The sequence below is a fragment of the Procambarus clarkii genome, chromosome 26 (assembly GCF_040958095.1).
Source record: "Procambarus clarkii isolate CNS0578487 chromosome 26, FALCON_Pclarkii_2.0, whole genome shotgun sequence".
Taxonomy (NCBI): Eukaryota; Metazoa; Arthropoda; class Malacostraca; order Decapoda; family Cambaridae; genus Procambarus; species Procambarus clarkii.
In genome coordinates this window covers 12,437,434-12,460,705 of record NC_091175.1, presented here as the reverse complement: position 1 = coordinate 12,460,705, position 23,272 = coordinate 12,437,434, and the positions used below count along the sequence as shown (strand labels likewise).

The window sequence follows — 23,272 nt, the reverse complement described above, 5'->3', positions numbered from 1 at the left end:
GTCTCAAATGATCTACAAGGTTAAAACGCACAGGACAGACACATGCACTTTATTGTATTAAAATCTTGAAATATACAGTGAAATAGGCATGCCATTCATATATATATATATATATATATATATATATATATATATATATATATATATATATATATATATATATATATATATATATATATATATCTAAATTTATATAAATGCTGCCACTTAAAGCTAAAGAAGCGCGCCGTCTCCGCTGCCGGCATAAAAGGCACTGATGTACACACACAGGTACTAAGATACCAGATGTGGGTTTCCTAAGACACATGGCTAGTCTCTTTCACTGGTAGGGGACGCCGACTCCCTTCATTGTGGCCCAGGTCCATCCCAGGACCCGTCCTGCCTCGTTACTGCCGTCCGGAGTTCTATAAGTTAGTCCTGCTGCTGATCTGTCTAGCCCTGAACTCCCTTTTTTTGTGACGTGTCACTCTCTGATTGGGTATTTCCTGATGTGAGACTTGTCTGTTATTGGGCGTGTCCTTATGTGACGTCACCTTAGAAGCTTCTCTCTTATTGGCCTTCTTCAGTGATGACATATCCGTGCTTAAGGCCTATCAACCTCTAGAGAGTTATTAAGGCCTATCAACCTCTGGAAGGTTATTAAGGCATATCCACTTCTCGAGGATTATTAAGGTCTATCAACCTCTGGATGGTTATTAAGGCATATTAATCTTTGGAGGGTTGTTAAGGCATATTGACCTCTGGAGGGTTATTAAGGCCTATCGACTTCTGGAAAGTTATTAAGGCATATTAACCCCTGAAGGATTGTTAAGGCATATTAACCTCTAGAGGGTTAAGGCCTATCGACCTCTGCAGTGTTATTAAGGCCACTACAATTGTTTGCAGTGGTCTTAATAACACTACAGAGGTCGACTGACCAACACACTGCTGGTCGGTCAACCTCGGCAACCAGAGCGCAACTGCTGATAGTCTCCCGAGACTGCACGGTGCCTACTAACAATAGTTTGCTAACCAACCAGCAAGTAGGCGATGCGTCACAATAACGTGGCTGAAGTATGTTGACCAGATCACACACTAGAAGGTGAAGGGACGACGACGTTTCAGTCCGTCCTGGACCATTCTCAAGTCGATTCTTGAAAATGATCCAGGACGGACTGAAACGTCGTCGTCCCTTCACCTTCTAGTGTGTGGTCTGGTCAACATCCAGCAAGTATATCATAGGCCTGAATATACTCCAGGTAAACTGTGACTGCGTATACACCGAGAAGAGGGATATACCTCTCGGTGTATATGTCCCCCTTGTATAATAGTTTTGAGGTCTTTATAATATACGTTTCCCCAATTGTATTATAAGGCCAAATACCCGTATACCACGTAACGCGATATACTGGGTATATATATCTCTCTAAACCGGCTCTTTGAGTTCAATATGTCTTGTGGTTTTAGAGTAACCAATAAACTCGTACATGTAAATGTCACATTTAAATGTTCAGGATTATAATTAGCATTAACTCACTGTGGAGTCGTGGATACACACTCACTGAGCTCTGATTTGATTTGAAAACATACGTGGTGATATGTCGGACTCACTCAAGACACTCGTTTAGCTGAATGCACTCAGGCATTGACTTTAACTGAACGCACTCTGGCATTGACTTTAACTGAACGCAACTGATCAGAGCGAGTCACATGTTCACACACTGTAGGGAATGGTCAGACTTGTTCATTCTCTGTTGGGATTGTTCAAGGAAGATTTATAAGAGTTTGGTCTGCCGGACACACACACACGCCTTAATTGACCAGATTATCGGAACCATTGTCACTGGTAGTACCAGGTCAGACTGATCAGCCTGGTCAACCACAGTGCCGCCGGTCAGCCACTGTGGCGCTGTGATCAGAGACCCAGAGAACTGGCCTCGCTGTCACTCTGTCTTGATGTGTTCCGGTGACAGTCACCAGTCGCATACTGGACACCTCACTTATAGTCACTGTCCTGGTGCCCTCACCACGCCCGTGAGGCCGCCCCGCGCCCCCGCTGGGTCAGTAAGGGCGCCAGACGGGGTCAGGAGGGCGGGAGTGGTGCCCTGAGGGCGGGCTGACACCGGAGAGGGACGACAAGGACTGTGGTATACCAAGAATACTAGTCGAACTTGATGGGCGGATTACGTCCTCTTGCGTGGGCGTGGCCGTGGACGGGGCGGAGGAAGTGGGCGTGTGTGGGAGGGCGGAGCATAGTGAGGAATACAGGAGTGAGGCGGGCAGGATGGGCGGGGTCAAATACACACCGGAACCGCCCCCAAGCAGGTTAGATCCACCCCTGAGGACACCTGAGCCGCTCCCTGCGACGCTGGCTCCTCCTCCCAGTGTGTTGACACCTCCCCCGATGATGCTGACTCCTCCTCCTAGCATCCCCAGGGACGTGGCGACGGACACGGCGGGAGGCAGCAGCGGCGGCGGCCCCGTCAGGAGCTCCTTCGTCAGCGCCAGGCTCCCGTCGCCTCCGAGGTGATCCGTCAGCACTGAAATATATAACACAGGTTCAAGGGTCAAGTTTCAACTGCTGTTGTTTATGTCTGTGTGTGAAGGTCCCCAGTTTGTTATCCTATGAGTGTCAGGCGTGTCGACTGGATGTCTGTCGCTACTGTTTCAGTCGTGTCACCTGGCCCTCTGTCGTTACTGCTAAGGGCACTACGAATTAGTGCCCTTAATTATCCAGTACTCCTCCCCCCGTCAGTCCCTTGTTGAGGTGTGTGAGTACTAGTGTCCAGCCTAGCTCCCGTGTATGCTATAGTACTCCCCAAGTGGTGTCAGGATTATTCGAGTGACAGGCCAGAATCCTTTTGCCATTCAGTTGTTCCTTAGACCTGTCCTGGGAGGACGTGATACAAGTCCTACGGTTCTCTTCCTCTGGTCCCCTGTCCGGTAACTCAGGGTGGTGGCAGCGTTATTTTTTATTTGGTAAGTGATAGAAAGACCGTAGCAGCTAATATATCTATATCTATGCGAACAAGCCTGAACGGTCTGGGGTGTGAGTTTTCAGTTATATCTATATCTATATCTATATCTATATCTATATCTATATCTATATATATCTCTCACTCTCTGTCTCTGTCTCTCTGTCTCTGTCTCTCTCTCTCTCTCTCTCTCTCTCTCTCTCTCTCTCTCTCTCTCTCTCTCTCTCTCTCTCTCTCTCTCTCTCTCTCTCTCTCTCTCTCTCTCTCTCTCCCCCCCTTAAGTCGCCTACGCAGAGCTCAGTCTATCTTGAGTAACTGTTTAAGTGCTTGTAAGACGTACCGAGTGTTAATATATTACAGTAGCGGTTATTACAATGATGATAGCGTCACCTGTCATTACAATAGTTCCCCCGAGTTCCCGGGTGCCTGGATAAGTAGTGAGGTAAGTGGGCGCTAAGCCTGAATTAAAAAAATAGTCAAAGAAAGATCAGAAGAGCAAAGGCACCAGACCCGGGGAAGTTATTACTTCACTTCACGATACAACAAGTGAAACTTTTATGAAAATAATTCGACGAGGTTCACATAAGCCACGGGCTTCCTCTACCCTCTATGACTACTAGATGTAGCGGCTTGTAGTATCTAAATTCAGAAAAATAATTGAATTCCCTCAAGATGAAATAAGAAAACGAGAATCTCTGCATTCAAGAAGATGGGAAGTTAAGCATATACGAGTATAAGTGCCTTATGACTTACTATTTAAGTGGCTGCTTGATGCCATGGCTTCTGCGATGGTCCCGTCTCGCTGCGCCGTGGGCGGAAGTGAGGGCGTGATGTGGGCGTGGCTGGTAGGGCAGGCAGAGAGGGAGGAGCCCAGGTAGGAGGCCGGGTAGCCGGCAGCCGGATAGCCGGCCCACCCCGTGTCCACCAGACCTGTACATCACCATTAAGGGTCAGGTTAGAGAGCCGGATGCAGGGTGATGATGGCACAAGTAAAAGGTTGTCGTCCCCACAAGTTACAGCCCCGCTCCTGTGTCAGGTAAGCCCACTACGGGCTTACCATAGCCCGTGCTACTTGCCACTTTTTGTTCTAAGTAGCGAATCTTAAACCACAACAACGGTTGCCGTCGCGGAGCATGGGTACCTGTCTCACCCGGTGACATGCATAGTCAACATAACGAACATGTATTAAAATTTAGTCATCATCAAATAAACACACACACACACACACACACATATTCTATTCATAATTTTAAAACTAGATATGATAGGGAAATGGGACGGGAGTCATTGCTGTAAACAACCGATGGGTAGAAAGGCGGGATCCCAGAGTCAATGCTCGATCCTGCAGGCACAAATAGGTAAGTACATACACAGAAACCTGTAAGAAACCACTGACTAAATTTTATATTTAAAATCAGAGATTACGGGCTAGATCGTAAGTTATTTCTTTATTTTATTTAATACATCATTACAAAAAAATGAGTTACAGCATAGACAAACATATAAATTGTGACACTAGCTCACAATTTGTCAGTCAGGCTGCGAGCAGCCGCGTCTAACAGCCTGGTTGATCAGTCCAGCAACCAGGAGGCCTGGTCGACGACCGGGCCGCGGGGACACTAAGCCCCGGAAGCACCTCAAGGTAGCCTCAAGGTAGGTAGCTCTCCACATATGTCAGTTGCTTAATTTAGAAATTGTACTATGAAGATGAAATTAGATACTTTTTAGTTTTGTTTTTGAATGACGCAAAAGTTGGACAGCTTTTCAATTCATTAGTTCCATAGACTGGGTCCCTTTATTTGCATTGAGTGTTTACACAGATTAAGTTTGACTCTGGGGGATATCAAAGATATTTATTTCTGGTGTGGTGATAATGGGTCCTATTACATATAGTTATGTATCACTATCAGCTGTAGTGTTAACAACAAGGCATTAAGAGCACCATCACCGCCCACACTACCCCACGACCCCCCCTCCACCCCCACCCCACGACCCCCCCCCCTCCACCCCCACCCCACGACCCCCCCTCCACGACCCCCCCCCTCCACCCCCACCCCACGACCCCCCCTCCCCACACCGCCCTCAAGACCCCCCACACCACCGCCACCCTCTGATGACTGAACAAATAAAGCAGTAAACCGGGAACATTATGTGTGCTCAAGTTACCAGACCAGCCACCACCCAGCCACCGCCCAGTTGCCACCCAGCCGTCCAGCCACCACCCAGCCGCCACCCAGCCGTCCAGCCACCACCCAGCCGTCCATCCACCACCCAGCCGTCCATCCACCACCCATCCATCCATCCATCCATCAGTGCCCTCCCCCCCTCTGGGCCCAGTCTCAGGAAGGGGGTCTTGAGGGACGAGTTTTAGGGCGGCATATTTGACTGCCGGACCCCGCCCATTTGTCAAGTGTAACAAGGCAGTAATACATGCCGCCATGATTGTCATACCCGCGCCCGCCGCCCCTTCTTCCTGCTAAACTGTCCCTCCGGCGCGTATTAAAACCCGCAGCCGCAAGGCGTCACCCACGCCCTCCCCTGCCGCAGGGGATCCACCCCTGCGGCAGCGGGGCGCTGGGGTTGATTTGTCCAGTTTCTCCGGAGGGCGAGGCTTGCGCCCCTCGTGTCGGGGTAAAACGCGAGTCCCCGGAGTGTTTTAAATGCGGGTGTTGCGTGCGAGGAGGTCATATGCGGGCACGCGGGCGTATGCTGGTAGTGGTGGTTGGCGTGTGGTAGTGAGAGGGAAGGGGGGTGGTTGTGGTGGTGGTGAAGATATCCAACTAACTGGTCTTGTTGTTCACGATGCGTTATAATTTTTTTAACTTGTTAAAAAAATACCTCTATTAATTCCCCTCGGTATCTTGTATGATGTGATCATATTCCTACGGTTTATTTTTCTATATAGAGACTGTGAGATGTGCTTTCTTTTTTTGGTAGTCTATCGCCCCGTTGCTGACTGCTGTTAGCTCTGGCGCTAATCTTGCTAAACACACGTGACCCTTCTAAACTTAGGCTGTGCACGCTACATAGCACATATGTACTCAATATTTAACATGATATATTTTCAGACAGATTACATAATGTATTTTAATAACAACATTTTGTATATATAATTACATACCAAGTTATTACACTTGATGGTATATAATTATAACATAATGACAATGCAATAATGTAGTGTGATGAGATAATTATACAAGAATATTAAGTTCTGTAATATGAAAATAGTAAAGATATGATAAAATATGATGAAGCGGTCATACCAAAGAAAGGTTAAAGAGCCGAGTGGGTCGTTATCAAGCCGCAAGCGCTTACCTAACACAAGCCTACGGGAAAGTGAGGTCTAGCTCTCCAGCCCCGGCCCGCTGGCATGCTTCCCACCAAACACACACCGAAACTACGACGTTGGTACAACGTTCGAGCAAGTTTTAATATTTCAAGTTGTAACAAGCGGAAAATAGAGACAGTTTCGGTTTGTGTTTCCGGGGTTGTATCTGTTGCGTTATAATCTATTTCCACGTCCAAATTCTTGGTCGAATCTGGCCCTTAAAGCTGTGGATGGAGGTGGCTTTCACAACTTCTTCTTTCGATTGCATTCAACTTTGCTGATTCGGAACCCGTACGGGGTATGGATATTTGTTTATATTTCTTCGAATTTATTTGTGTTTCCCGCTTCCACCTGTGTCCTCTTGTCCTACTTTCTCTCAATATGAAGAGGCTGTTCACGTCCACCTTAAGTAATGTCCTCAATATTTTGTGTGCTTGTGATCATGTCTCCTCTGTTTCTTCTCTCCTCTAGGGAGAGAAGAAACCGTCTCGACTATGGCTCACCCTTGAGCCTGGCTCACCCTTGACCCTGGCTCACCCTCGACCCTGGCTCACCCTCGACCCTGGCTCACCCTTGACCCTGGCTCACCCTTGACCCTGGCTCACCCTTGACCCTGGCCCACCCTTGATCCTGGCTCACCCTTGACCATGCAAGGGTCAAGGGTGAGCTCCCCAACCAGTAAGTATACTTTAATCCCGAACGTAGTCCTAGACCATAGTAAACTAAGTACACCTCTCTTGGAGTATACACAATTGTTGAAAAAAATGAAAAATGAACTCTGAAAATTAATACAGGCTATTTAATCAATAATGGAACAAATTAAATGATCTAATTAACATTGAGGAGGTGAACACCGGTTAATAAAATAATTAAACAGAACAAAAGGAATCAAAACATACAGTAGTAATATTAAGGACAATGAATTCAGATAAACGGAGAACATAGACAAGTCCGAATAAAAGCAGAGAGAGAGAGAGAGAGAGAGAGAGAGAGAGAGAGAGAGAGAGAGAGAGAGAGTGAGAGAGAGAGAGAGAGAGAGAGAGAGAGAGAGAGAGAGAGAGAGAGAGAGAGAGAGAGAGAGAGAGAGAGAGAGAGAGACAGAGAGAGAGAGACAGAGAGAGAGAGAGAGAGAGACAGAGAGAGAGAGAGAGAGAGAGAGAGAGAGAGACAGAGAGAGAGAGACAGAGAGAGAGAGACAGACAGAGAGAGAGAGAGAGACAGAGAGAGAGAGAGAGAGAGAGAGAGAGAGAGAGAGAGAGAGAGAGAGAGAGAGAGAGAGAGAGAGAGAGAGAGAGAGAGAGAGAGACAGAGAGAGAGAGAGACAGACAGAGAGAGAGAGAGAGAGAGAGAGAGAAGGAACGAGCAATATAGGAGAGAATATCCAGAATGATGATTACTGGAAATTAAAGGACAGTAAATTGACTGTGTATTTCTGTCGTCATATCTGTCTATCTGCCTGTCTATCTGCCTGTCTATCTGCCTGTCTATCTGCCTGTCTATTTGCCCTCCCCTCTCAATGTTCCACAGGTTATCATTCACTAACTGAGCTATAACCTTTGGATAGGAAACTAGTTTTTATTGAATTTGATCAAAGAAAGCGGGATGATCATTGGTGACAAAACGAAGAATATGAGGTCAATAAGAACATACTCTATATGAGGTCAATAAGAACATACTCTATATGAGGTCAATAAGAACATACTATATATGAGGTCAATAAGAACATACTCTATATGAGGTCAATTTGAACATACTCTATATGAGGTCAATAAGAACATACTCTATATGAGGTCAATAAGAACATACTCTATATGAGGTCAATAAGTACCTATAGGATATAAGGTCAATAAGAGCCAGAAAACAGGTAAAAGAGAATTGCAAGAATAGGAAAATGGAATCTGAAAAGAGACATTGTATTGGGGGAAACAAATGGGAGATAAAGAGACGAAATGAAGGGGGAGGGGGAGATGAAACAGAGATAAAGAGGAATGGAAAGGGGAAGGGAAGGGATGATGATGATGGTTTAGATTCAGCTACTGGGAACAAAAAAGTTTCCAAGTAGCACGGACTATGGTGAGCCCGCAGTGGACTTTTTTTTTGAGATATATACAAGAGTTGTTACATTCTTGTACTTATCGTGTACTTATCTTGACTTATCAGGCACAGGAGCAGTGGGGATGTAACTGTGGGTAGGGATGAACAGGTACAACAGGTGCGTTGCGATTTAAGTATTCTGATGTTCGAATTACCTGTCAAATCGGGAGGTTGTGGTGGTTGTGGTGGTTGTGGTGGTTGTGGTGGTTGTTGTGGTTGTGGTGGTTGTGGTTGTAATGGCGGCGGTCAAGAGCAATACTGGATTCCAGGATTATATAGCACCTTGGAAGGGCTATATCAGGAGAGGATAGAGGAGCTGGGAAAGAACAGAGTAAAGGTAAGGTGCGCAAGATCTAGTCAGAGACCGAGCCGCGGGGACGTTGATCCTCGGAAAGCAACACAAGGTATATAGAGTGTCGCTGTATTTGCCGCATTCTTCCCTAAGCCTTTTTTTTTTGAGGGGGGGGGAGTAAAGAGGAAGGAGAGGCATAGGTGAAGGGAAGTATAGAAGTGGGAAATACAGTGAGAGGTATGAAAGCAGGCGGGGAGTGACGAAGGGGGAGGGGGAAGGGGTAGGAGGGGGAGGAAGGGGGGAGGGGGAAGGGGTAGGAGGGGGAGGAAGGGGGGGAGGGGGAAGGGGTAGGGGGGAAGGGGTAGGAGGGGGAGGAAGGGGGGAGGGGGTTGTATACCACTGCTACCCCTATCATCATGCCCTATCTTGCAATGACGATTTCGGGGCATAGCGTATCTCCTCCAGTGGTTCACAATCCTCCAGTGGTCCACGATCCTCCTCCAGTGGTTCACAATCCTCCAGTGGTCCACGATCCTCCTCCGGTGGTCCAGGAGCCTCCAGTGGTCCAGGATCCTCCTCCAGTGGTCCAGGAGCCTCCAGTGGTCTAGGATCCTCCTCCAGTGGTCCAGGAGCCTCCAGTGGTCCACGATCCTCCTCCAGTGGTTCAGGAGCCTCCAGTGGTCTAGAATCCTCCTCCAGTGGTCCAAGAGCCTCCAGTGGTCCATGATCCTCCTCCAGTAGTCCAGGAGCCTCCAGCAGGGGTGTGGGAGGGTGGCAGGTCACAAGAGACCAGGAGTGACCAAGGGGCCCCACACACACACACACACACACACACACACACACACACACATTTTATGTGTCCACGGCGCCCATGTACAGTGATAACCTTGCTCCCTGGTTGAGTTTTAACAGCAGGACCCGTGGGCGGCGGTATGACTGAGGAGGGGGGAGTCCCAGGAGGGTTGTGGGTGTGGGTGTGGGGTTGTGGGTAGGGGGTGTGGGGTTGTAGTAGGTCGGTGTAGGGTTGTGGTGGCTATGAGTCTAACAGGCTCAAGTCAAGCAAAGGGTTTAAAGTCCTTGCTAATCCCCCAACCATGCAAGAGGCTAAATGATTTGGGTTAACCCGTAACAAGAGTTTTCTTTTTTAAACCAGTGTTGAACTATATCAACAAAAGATGTAAACTGTTGTCTTGCCTCGCCAAGAAACTGGTTTACGGGAGTGCCTCACGGCTCACTTTGCTGTGATTTCCGTCCTCATTTAGTGCCCGAGTGCACAGTACCCCATAACAGAGTACCCAAATGCACTCACAATTTCACCACGTTACGTGGCTGGCTCGCTTTTAGACGCCAGAGTGGGCGAACGTGCGCCAGACGTTCCTTGCACTCCCTCCCGGAAGCTGAACTAGAATCCGGAACAAAATGTCTGATGATAACCTACCCTTGTGGTGCACTTGTCCATTGATATCACCGTCGCGCCAGACGATGATATCCACATCCACACCATCTTCAAGCAACATAACAAGACACCCACACCATCTTGAAGCAACAGAAGAAGGACACCCCCACCATCTCGAAGCAAGACAAGAAAGACACCCCCACCATCTTCAAGCAGCAGAAGAAGGACACCCCCACCATCTCGAAGCAAGACAAGAAAGACACCCCCACCATCTTCAAGCAGCAGAAGAAGGACACCCCCACCATCTCGAAGCAAGACAAGAAGGACTCACCGTTGTACTTGAGAGCGATGGAGGCGGCTAGGGGGTCGGTCCTCAGGTGGTCAAGAGGACTGAGGAAGGGTCGACCTAGCCAGGGGAATCCACCACCACCTGCAGTGGGACAGGAAATAGATCATTCGTCAACTAGATCATAACACCTAATTAAAATACTCAATATTAGACAAAATTGCAATTACTTTCGCCAATAAAGATGTTAATAATAATAATAATAATAATAATAATAATAATAATAATAATAATAATAATAATAATAATAATAATAATAAAGGGACACTGAAGGCAAACATATTCGACAATATAACATTTGTCCCAATAATTGTTTGGAAGTCAATATTATTACTACTCGAAGTTTTGCATTTCGTTATCCTAGGGTGCCGCCCATCACCTGAGAAGATATCAAAATACTTTTTTTTCCATGTTTGTCCATTTACAGTTTGGTTAGTTTACACATATTGCAGTAAATTATTTACCTAAGACAAATACACATACAGAACTTTCGAAATTTGGTGATAAAAGTTCGAACGAACTGATAACTTATGTTTTCTAAGTAGAGGAACTCCCAGAACCCCATCAAGGTATGTTCAAGGCAAGGTATGATCAGGTCAAGGCATGATCAGGTCAAGGTATGATCAAGGCAGCGTATGATCAAGATACAACATGAATGCTCACTGTGCACGCGTAACTTAGCAACGCTCACACGCGCCCGCACACTCATTACATCCAACGACTCATTAACTCACCAATAAATGCATTACTATACACTAAAGTATGTCACTAACCCTCACGCCATAATACACTGAATAATGAACCAGCACTCACTCACTCACTCACACTTAAACACAATGTTCATGAATAGTTACAAACCAATTATTCATTAATAAATGCAATAATAATGATATTGATAATAACACAACCACAGCTGACCTCCCATTGGCGAGTTCATATAATTATTCACAATGTAGCCAACTCATTGGAGTCAAGCAACGCGTGAAATATTAGCTGGAGTTTACTGCTAACCTGTTTATCCGAGTTCTGTAATCTGAGTTTACTGCTTATCTCAAGTTTACCGATATTCTGACTAGTTTACCTAAATGTTAATTTCTCTTTACTTCCAAAAACCGTTACCTTATTAGTATTTAGAATGAGAAAAGATGTCAATTGTCTCGAGAAGTGAATTATATGCCCTCAAAGAGGCAGTAAATAACGAAATTGAGAATTGTCTCTCCGTTATCTTTAGATGATTTCGGGGCTTTAGTGTCTCCGCGGCCCGGTCCTCGACCAGGCCTCCACCCCCAGGAAGCAGCCCGTGACAGCTGACTAACACCCAGATACCTATTTTACTGCTAGGTAACAGGGGCACAGAGTGAAAGAAACTCTGCCCATTGTTTCTCGCCGGCGCCTGGGATCGAACCCAGAACCACAGGATCAGAAGTCCAGCGTGCTGTCCGCTCGGCCGACCGGCTCCTCCGTTCTTTTATTCTCAACACAGTTTACTTCACTTACCAAGGTCTCAATTGACCTCAGGATCAAGGAGTACCGGGACTCACCAAGCACTTTCGTGTCCAATTACGAAACCTCTACATCCCTCCTGTAGATCGGTCATGCTGGCTTAGTCTGTAGTGAACAGTTTACGAGGTCGGAAACGCTGCGAAGTCGTTCTCGACCTAAGGTTATTATTGTTGTAGTCAACCTCGTAGCTGTTGTTTGTGGTTGTTGTAGATTTAGCTACTTGGAACAACAATTTCCATGTAGCACGGGCTATGGCGAGCCCGTAGTGCCTCGGAGCTCGTCAACTGTTGAATTAATTCAGACTAAACTGTCATGATCGAGGACCCGTCATTCCTTACAGTCTCCCCTTGTTGAATGCCGCTAAACTCAACTCTCCAATGTATGAACCTTTGATGATAATATATCCATGTATGATAATATATGTATGCAACCCGTTCTCGCAAATTCGTAAAGTCAATATTGACTTATTAACTACGTGCATAGGTGATATACTAAACATAATAGATACCCCTAAAAAGATTCATAGAAAACACCAACCTTACCTAACCTTGTTAGTATCTTAAGATAAGCATCTTATTGCTTCGTAATTACAATTATTACATGGATATATATCCATGTATGATAATATATGTATGCAACCCGTTCTCGCAAATTCGTAAAGTCAATATTGACTTATTAACTACGTGCATAGGTGATATACTAAACATAATAGATACCCCTAAAAAGATTCATAGAAAACACCAACCTTACCTAACCTTGTTAGTATCTTAAGATAAGCATCTTATTGCTTCGTAATTACAATTATTACTTAACCTATACCTATTATAGGTTAGGTAATAATTGTAATTACGAAGCAATAAGATGCTTATCTTAAAATACTAACAAGGTTAGGTAAGGTCGGTGTTTTCTATGAATCTTTTTAAGGGCATCTATTATGTTAAGTATGTCACCTATGCACATATTTAATAAGTCAATATTGACTTATTAAATTTGCGAGAACGGGTTGATGTATGACGGAACACCAGCAAAAATGCCTATACCCTACGAGAGCTGGACACTCACTGAGCTGCCAGAGGCTCGCTACCTCTAGTGGGAGCTGGCAAGAAACGAGTCTACCCTTCGCTTTGATTGGCTGGCATCGCAACCTTTGATATTTCGACCAATCTCAGAGCGCCACGTGGCACCTGCCCTCTCGCTAGTAGTAATAATCGCGTCACACCAAAGGAGAAGCTTGCAAAATAGACCAAAGGAGGCGCCACCATTCTACCCTTGTGAATAAAATATGTTCAAATAAATAAAATATCACATGCTGTCTAACCCATTAAATATTTGCCTATTACAAAGCAAAACGTAAACAAAACTAGTTAGAGGACCTGACTGTCCTCTGTCCACTCACCCACGCCCTCATCCACCCACTCATCCACCCACAGAAAGACAGAGAAAGGACAAACGCCTACACGATATCACCTCACCGAATATCTATATCAGGACACACATAAGCTAGAGCCTACCCAAACGATCCAACAACTGCCAATTTGAGGTCGTCTCCTGCATCCGTAATCACCAGAAAACAGCTGTAATTACCGCGTAATGAAGACAACGGCCGAAGATAACGAGCCAGGCCACCTTGCGTGCCTGCTAGTATTTTCCTTGTTAAAATGACGCTCTGGGAAGTGCCAGGTGTCTAAGCTGGCGGGGGGGGGGGGGGGGGGGGGGTGAGACTTTAAGGCCTGTGGCACTTTTTTAATACAATCTTCAGATATACACCTCCGTGTTTGTGTATGATCTGTGTAACCGTGTTAACGCAGGCAGCGATATACACACTCTCGCCCGTGTTGTGTATGGCTGTGAGAGCGGTGATCGGCGGGTATGTGGCATATTGGCGTATACTGGAGTATAATGTGGCATATTGGCGTATACTGGAGTATAATGTGGCATATTGGAGTATACTGGAGTATAATGTGGCATATTGGAGTATACTGGAGAATAATGTGGCATATTGGAGTATACTGGAGTATAATGTGGCATATTGGCGTTTACTGGAGTATAATGTGGCATATTGGAGTATACTGGAGTATAATGTGGCATATTGGAGTATACTGGAGTATAATGTGGCATATTGGAGTATACTGGAGTATAATGTGGCATATTGGCGTATACTGGAGTATAATGTGGCATATTGGAGTATACTTGAATGTGCTGCAGGGGAATATACAGCTGTTTCATAATATACGCAATTCAGGATATGATATACTTGTTGTTAGCAGGGGTTCGTATGTCGTTTTAGCATGGGAGGATATATTTTCACTTTCTGGGATAGTGCGGTTATCTTGAGGTTATCTTGAGATGATTTCGGAGCTTTAGTGTCCCTGCGGTCCGGTCCTCGACCAGGCTTCCACCCCGAGGAAGCAGCCCGTGACAACTGACTAACTCCCAGGTACCTATTTACTGCTAGGTAACAGGGGGGCATCAGGGTGAAACAAACTCTGCCCATTGTTTCTCGACCGGCCCCCGGGATCGACCCTGGGACCACAGGATCACAAGTACAGCGTGCTGTTCGCTCGGCCGACCGGCTCCCTTCCGACCTACCTTCTCCTCACCCGCTGTCTCTCCTCCTGATGCTGATCGGTTTCCTCTGATAATTGTATCTCATCGGAGATCCTGTGTATTTGCCTCAGCCAGGCTGGACCACTTCCAGGCACACTGAGACAACTACAGCAGGGCTGGAAGTAGCAACTACTGGCCGGACAGTTAAGCAAGTCCCAGCTGTGTCTGGGTACAAGTGACAGGATGAACAACCCAGCGGGTTTTCTTCCTATTGGGGAGTGTTGTACATGCTGCTATGGCGGTGTGTCCACTCACAAGATGAGTGGCGCTGCCCAATAAACTTGCCCCTCGGGGCAAAATTTAAAAATTTAAAATTTACTGGCCAGGTGATGGTGCGAGTGGGTGTGTGAACGATGGTTTAGAAGACAAGGGGGCCAAATTCACGAAGTAGTTACGCAAGTACTTACGAACGTGTACATCTTTCCACAATCTATGACGGCTTTGGTTACATTTATTAAACAGTTTAGAAGCATGAAAATTTGCCGATCAACTGTTGTTATTGTTATAAACAGCCTCCTGGTGCTTCGGAGCTCATTAACTGTTTAATAATTGTAAACAAAGCCGCCAAAGATTGAGAAAAGATATACAGGTTCGTAAGTGCTTGCGTAACTGCTTCGTGAATCTGGCCCAAGGCCGTATAACTCCCTCTAACTGACCCCATTTACAGTAGGGCCGCCTAGGGCGACCACTTCCATATAAAAGCAACATCAGACACCAGAAACAACGACATTACGGACAGAGAGAAAGTCAGTGGAAGCCATGATTTGGATGCGAACCTGGGGTCAGATTCACGAAGCAGTTACGCAAGCACTTACGAACCTGTATATCTTTTCTCAATCTTTGGCGGCTTTGTTTACAATTATTAAACAGTTAATGAGCTCCGAAGCGCCAGGAGACTGTTTATAACAATAACAACAGCTGATTGGGAAGTTTTCATGCTTGTAAACTGTTTAATAAATGTAACCAAAGCCGTCATAGATTGAGGAAAGATGCACACGTTCGTAAGTGCTTGCGTAACTGCTTCGTGAATCTGGCTCCTGGGCTATGGGTGCTCCAGCGCATACGCCCTAACCACCTCGGCCACGACATGCTTGAAAGCAATGCAGCCAACTGAAGCCTTTGGAGGGGGGGGGGGGGTTTCCTGAGGCTTCCACTGAAGCCCAATTTTCTCACTGATACAACACGTTAATGTAATTTATTTGTGCACTTTAAACAAACATTATCAATCAACACATAAACAATATGAACAAGAACAAGAACACATTCAAAAACAACAACCACACGAACAAGAACAAAAAACAACAATAAAGCAACAAGGACAACAACAAGAGCAGCAGAAACAAACAAGTCTGCCTCACTGTAAACACCCCATCACAGAGGCGGCCAGTAAACACAGTGTTGAAGGCCATACACACACACACACACACACACACACACACACACACACACACACACACACACACACACACACACACACACACACACACACACACACACACACACACGCACACACACGCACACATACACACACACACACACACACTAGCTCCTGAGGACGACCTTAACCACACTCAGGAGCAGGGGGGAGGAGCAGGGGGAGGAGCAGGGGGAGGAAGAGCAGGAGGAAGAGCAAGAGGAGGAGGAGTAGGAGCAGGAGCAGGAGCAGGGGGAGGAGAAGGAGGAAGAGCAGGAGAGGACGAGGAGGAGGAGGAAGAGAAGCAGGAAGAGCAGGAGGAGGAGGAGGAGGAAGAGGAGTGCATCACGTGAGAGGGGGGGGGGGGCTGCGGTAGGGGGCGGCAGTTCTCGATAATTCATTTAATACTGGTGTAACAGCTCGGTTGGTGCATATGGTCACGTGAGCCGTGTGGCCCCCTTGTCTGTCTGTCCGTCCCTGCCTGTCTGTCTGTCTGTCTGTCTGGTTGTATATCTGTTTGTCTTCCTGTCTGTCAGTATCTGGGTATCTGTCTGCTTGCCTCTCTGTCCGGTTATATCTTGCTGTATTAAACTTAAAAACTTCCTAGCAAAGTGAGCGTCTGTCTATCAGTATTTAAATTAAAATTTGATCTGCACTTTTAGCCAAGAATGCTAAGAGATCAAACGCCCCAACAGGAGAGACTCAAGTAACTGTGATAGCAAAACAAGGAAGAAAAAACCTTAGTAGAACTGGATGTCCAGACAAGATATCCTCATCGATACTAAAAGACTCAGCGGAAGCATTGTATAGATTCGTTCCAAAGGTATTCAGCTTCGTCAATTTAAAAAAAAAAAATACTTTTTCACTTTTCAGGATGGAGAATATCACATGAAGTCTTACATAGACTGCGGAGTTGGTTAGAAAAATGGCTAATGGTATTCAATACCAATAAGTGTAATATGATGAAAATGGTGACAGAAATGCATCTATAAATAAGATAATATCAACACTATATTCTAAATTAGTAAACATCAGAGTAACGTTTAAGAACCGCAATAAAGAGGCATTCAGAACATTGTCCACTATACACACACCGGACCTAGAGTATGCAGCCTCGGCATGGAGTCCCCCCCCCCCAACAAAAAGCAAAATTACAAGAAAACTTTAAAAACAACAGAACTTTGCAATGAAATTCGATCCAGAGGAAACAAGAAAGACCAAAGAAGAACGAGGTAATGACTCGAAAAGTGAAGACAGGAAAACTGCCACAGTAGAAGCAAGGTAAATTAATTTTAGACAAGTGAATGAATATAGAGAACACCACAAGGCATTTGAAACAGTTCCACTTGAGACCCAAGAAGGTCACAGTAAGGGGGGGAGGGGGGGAGGGAGAGAGAGAGAGAGAGAGAGAGAGAGAGAGAGAGAGAGAGAGAGAGAGAGAGAGAGAGAGAGAGAGAGAGAGAGATAGAGAGAGAGAGAGAGAGAGAGAGAGAGAGAGAGAGAGAGAGAGAGAGAGAGAGAGAGAGAGAGAGAGAGAGAGAGAGAGAGAGAGAGAGAGAGATGTAACAAGCATAAAACCACAAGGGACGGTACTAGCACTTCTGCTCTTTCTCGCATCTGCCAATTACCTAACTGAGGAAGTAGTATCCATCACATTAATGTTCTCAGCCAATGATAAACCGGCGAGAAGAGTTAGAATCATCGAAGACTGCATAAAAGCTACAGGAAAACCTGGAAAAACTCTTTGACTGGTCAGGGAAATTGTTCCTGAACTTCATCCCCCCAAAACTGGATGGTAATGAGGAATATATAGGGAGCAAGACAGACTAAAGCAATATGAAACAGGACGACGACTCCCATAAACGGGAAGGAAGAAGGACCCGTGACTTGGGAAACTGGTGAAAATAAGATCAGCTTACAAGAACCTGGGGAAGGAGACCTTCTGAGCTGGACACAACACACGTGAGACGCAGTTTTGAGTATGCAGCTTCATAGCGGAAATCCCCCAACTAAAGAGACACAAATTCCAATTAGAAAATTTGTGGAGGCATACAAGGTTATCTTGAGATGATTTCGGGGCTTTAGTGTCCCCGCGGCCCGGTCCTCGACCAGGCCTCCACCCCCCAGGAAGCAGCCCGTGACAACTGACTAACACCCAGGTACCTATTTTACTGCTAGGTAACAGAGGCATAGGGTGAAAGAAACTCTGCCCATTGTTTCTCGCCGGGGCCTGGGATCAAACCCAGGACCACAAGATCACAAGTCCAGCGTGTTGTCCGCTCGGCCGACCGGCTCCCCAACGAGCTTGTTCTGAAGCAGAGGTTGTTTACCTGTTAGGACACACTGAAGGAACGGAAGCTCACGGTCAAGGGCGCCTGACAGCTGGGTGGACAGCGTTTCGGATTCGTAGTCCTGAGGTTCCGGGTTCAATCCCCGTTGGAGGCGGAAACAAATAGGCAAAATGTTTCTTTCACCCCTGATGCCCCTGTTACCTAGCAGTAAATAGGTACCTGGCAGTTAGACATCTGCTACGGGCTGCTTCCTGGGGGGGGGGGGGGGTGTAACAAAAAAGGAGGCCTGGTCGAGGACCGGGCCGCGGGGACACTAAGCCCCGAAATCCTCTCAAGATATCCTCAAGATAACCTCACCACTTGAAGACACACTGAAGGACTCATGATAACAACATCTACAACCCCACAGAGGAATAAAGGAAAGGACATATTTCTGGTATGACGAATAAGGAGACATATTAGCATCAATTTCCTCAGCGGAACAATTGCAAGCAAATATAATAAGAGTTCCAAATGACGTATAAATCAATATACCACAGAAACACATAACTGCATGAGACAAGGCGAGGGCCAGAAGCGTCCGCTAGACCTCTGCAAGCACACACACACACGCACACACACACACACACACACACACACACACACACACACACACACACACACACACACACACACACACACACACACACACACACACAACACACACCCAACACACACCCAACACACACCCAACACACACACCCAACACACACACCCAACACACACACACACACACCCAACACACACACCCAACACACACACACACACACCCAACACACCCAACACACACACCCAACACACACACCCAACACACACACACACACCCAACACACACACACACATACGCTAAGTACATAACCCTCGCTCAGGGTGTCTACACGCGTGTCTACCAGAAAACACACACACACACACACTGACGACTTACCACGTAATAAACGCACTCAACCCCGCACATTAGAGGGCGGCGAGTGTGGTTGAGTTCACAGATAAGGCACGCCGCCCCTGGCAGGGGGAGGGGCAGGGGGCGTCAGGGGGAGGGGCAGGGGTAATAGTCGACTAACACGCAGGGGAAAGGGGAGGGAATGGGGGAAGGGGAGGGGAGAGAATGGGGGAAGGGGAGGGGAGAGATATGTGACTGGGAAAAGGGTGAGAGGAAAAGCCAAAGTAATTTAATATAATAGGCAGAAGAGAAAATGAAAGAAATGGGGATGGAAGAAGGGGAGAGGGAAGGGTAAGCGAACAGTTAAATAACGAATGGGAGGGAAGGAAGAAAAGGGTGAGACAAAGAATAGAGATGAAAGAAGGACAAAGTGTCCATTAGAAAGACAATTAACAATAATACCCAACAGTCTATGACTGGTCAGGGGGGGGGGGAAACCCCATCTCTGTTACCACTGAGTACAGTCAATATGGTAAATTAACTGTAGTCAATAGTTAATAGTACCATTAACCAGATGGATAGTAAAGGAGAGATCAGTAAAGCAGAAGGCTCTCTCTCCCTTCTCTAACTACTGCTACAGTCACTGTAGCAGTTGCTACAGTCACTGTAGCAGTTGCTACAGTCACTGTAGCAGTTGCTACAGTCACTTAGCAGTAGCTACACTCACTGTAGCAGTTACTACAGTGACTGTAGCTACTAATACTGAAAGAAGATAACACATATGCCAAAGGGAGGAGAAATAGAGAAGAAAAGTGTGAAACAACACAGAATATATATATATATATATATTTTTTAAATTAACAAAACTAGTAACAGAATGATTTATAAAAATAGTAGTTGACTATCAGTCAAATTTACCCACATAATATATCTCAATGAATCAATACAAAATTAGCAAAATATTAATAAACCAGTAGAAGTATAAAACAGTTTAATGAAACGTTGTAAATATAGTCAATAAAATGGGACGTAAAAATCTGCAGAACAGGAAAATAATATCTCCTTTGAGACAAAGGAAAAAAATAATATACAAACAAAAAATGTTCAGCGCCTGGTGGTGGGTTTAAACACTAGAATGACACAAATCTGTTGTGACAGAGGGCAACCACACACGCCAAGATGGCGGGGCGGGCGAGGGGCAGCCTTTCTGTCACGTGATACGCTGCTTGATTTACCCCAAGATACGCAGTGAGAAACGAAATGAAAGTTGGGGTAACTTGACAGGCAAATCGGATATGGAGCTACCCTCCTCCCACCCTTCCCCCTTTCCCTTCCTCTCTCTCTCTCTCTCCCTTACCCCAACAAGGTAACTCAGCTGTTCAGCCGTTCACGCTTTAATCGAAAAATTAACATCAAGGTAAGAACCTTTGTTTATGTTTTGGGAGAAGGAAAAAAGCGCGCGCAACCCGCACCTTAGCGCGGGAAAAATCCGATACGCGAGACGGATTTAATTTGGAGTTTCCCCGACTCGGTCCTGGGCGAGCTTCATAGCTTCTCTTTTAGGTTCGTGATTTGTTTGATTTTCGTGCCGTCAGTGATATAAATGTTTCATATTTCGTAGGAAAATACAAAAATAATTCTGGTATATAATTTTCGCGTCTTAACACGGAAAAATCCACGACATATTTCGTTCAATAAAAACCCCTTGTGGTAAAGATAATGCAAGTTACAATTTTAACAATATAAGAGTAATAACAACAAAACAACAACAACATTAATTAATAATGATAAAAGTTAGAGGTTCAGTAATGTAATTTACGCAAAAATAAGATTTAACAAAAATATTTAATGAATTGTAAAATTACTATGGTGTACGTGGTGATGGTGATGTGTACATGTGTGTTGTGATGTGTTGTGGTGTGTAAGTGTGTGTATTTACCTAGTTGTGCTTACGGGGGTTTGAGTTTTGGCTCATTGGTCCCGCCTCTTAACTGTCAATCAACTGGTGTACAGATTCCTGAGCCTACTGGGCTAAGTCATATCTACATTTGAAACTGTGTATGGAGTCAGCCTCCACCACATCACTACCTAGTGCAGTCCACCAGTTAACTACCCTGACACTGAAAAAGTTCATTCTAACGTGTCTGTGGCTCATTTGGGTATTCAGTTTCAACCCGTGTCCCCTTGTGCGTGTACCACCCGTGTTAAATGATCTGTCCTTATCTGCCTTGTCAATTCCTCTGAGGTTCAGTTCCCTCAGCCTCTCAAAGTATGGTTATGTGCGTTGGCAAGTTACGTACATGAGTGAGTGTAAGGTTATGTACGTAAGCAAGTGTACGGATCACGGACTGCTGGGAAGTGTTTATTGTGCGTTAGTGAGAGTACATGTGCTTGTCTGACAATGTTTGTCTAATAGTGACTATGAATTCTTTGGCGAATCTGGGGCCAGATTCACGAAACAGTTCCGGAAGTACTTATGAACGTGTACATCTTTCCTCAATTTCTGACGGCTTTGGTTACATTTATTAAACAGTTTATAAACATGAAAACTTGCCAATCAACTGTTGGTATTGTTATAAACAGCCTCCTGGTGCTTCGGAGCTCATTAACTGTTAAATAATTGTAAACAAAGCCGCCAGAGATTGAAGAAAAATGTACAGGTTCGTAAGTACTTGCGAAACTGCTTCGTGAATCTGGCCCCTGACCCTTAAGTTGTGGATGGAGGTGGCTTCCACAAAATCTTCTTATAATACATTCCACTTGTTGAGTATTTCCTTACATTCCTTCGACTTATTTGCGTTTTCAGCTTCCACTATGTCCTCTTACCCCTACTTTCCCCTCACTTTAAAGATACTTTTTTTTTTGGTCCACCTTGTCCTTTCACCACAGAATCTTGCATGCTGTGATCATGTTCCCTCTGTATCTTCTTTCCTGTAATGTTGCGAGATTAAATTCTCTCCTAAGCTATCCTCGTAGCCCTCACAATTCTATTCATATATTTTGGGGTTATGCTTTATGATTTCCAGATTGTAAGTCGGAGCTGTTTGGTGTAAGCAAGATGGGGTCGGCACAACCTGCTCTGCCCAGTGTGCTGGTCACCTTGTCATGGAACTCGTTCGAATTTGTCAAGCATGACTTCCTCCCTCCCTCGTGGATGGTTAGTGAAGCGATAGCCTCGCAGTTAACATGGTCGGCGTTCGATCCCCGATGGCCCAAGTGGCTGGGGCCCCTCCCCCCACGTTCCTTCACTCAGTCCTCATATCCCCAGCTCCTATCCTGTCCTCATATCCTCAGCTCCTATCCTGTCCTCATATCCTCAGCTCCTATCCTGTCCTCATATCCCTTCCATGTGCCATATATATATATATATATATATATATATATATATATATATATATATATATATATATATATATATATATATATATATATATATATATACATATATATGCGAACAAGCCTGAATGGTCCCCAGGACAATATGCAACTGTATACATATATATATATATATATATATATATATATATATATATATATATATATATATATATATATATATATATATGCTTGAAGGCCACGTGTCAATGACAAAGGTCTGTAATTTAGTGTCACCTGTCTCTTTCCCCTTTTTTGTATTGTCATTATTAGGACTAAGTTTATTAGGCAAAACGGAGTTCTGGGAGGGCATGTGTGGGTGGGGGTGGAGTGTGGGGGGGGGGGAAGGTTTACATGTGCTGTGAGATGGGGGGGGGAGGAGGGAGGCCGTGGAGCACAGGGTGGAGTCAATAGGCCATGCCCCCCCCCCCACCCCCCACTCCCTGCGTGATTTTCAAAGTGGCGCTCTCTTGTTGATCCACCGAGCTATTATAGCCGCTGAGCAAACCTTCCCCCGTCATCGCTACTTGAAAATTACCAGCGGAAAAAAACAATCCCCCCCCCAAGAAAACCCACAAACACACACACACACACACACACACACACACACACACACACACACACACACACACACACACACACACACACACACACACACACACACACACACGGACAGAGAGAAAGATCTAGGAGTTGATATCACACCAAACCTGTCTCCTGAAGCCCACATAAAAAGAATAACGTCTTCGGCAT

General features: G+C 45.5%; 1 protein-coding gene across 1 annotated transcript in view; it reads right to left on the bottom strand.

Annotated features, from left to right (window-relative positions):
* Positions 1 to 173: 173 nt before the first annotated feature.
* Positions 174 to 23,272, bottom strand: part of LOC123756627 (protein lozenge) — a 69,546-nt gene continuing 46,447 nt past the window's right edge. The window contains exons 4-6 of the mRNA XM_069331918.1: positions 10,396 to 10,494; positions 3,708 to 3,884; positions 174 to 2,519 (exon numbers count right to left, since the gene is read on the bottom strand). Of these exons, the coding sequence (XP_069188019.1) occupies positions 2,041 to 2,519; positions 3,708 to 3,884; positions 10,396 to 10,494 (755 nt within the window). The 3' untranslated portion in view covers positions 174 to 2,040. The remainder of the gene's footprint in view (positions 2,520 to 3,707; positions 3,885 to 10,395; positions 10,495 to 23,272) is intronic.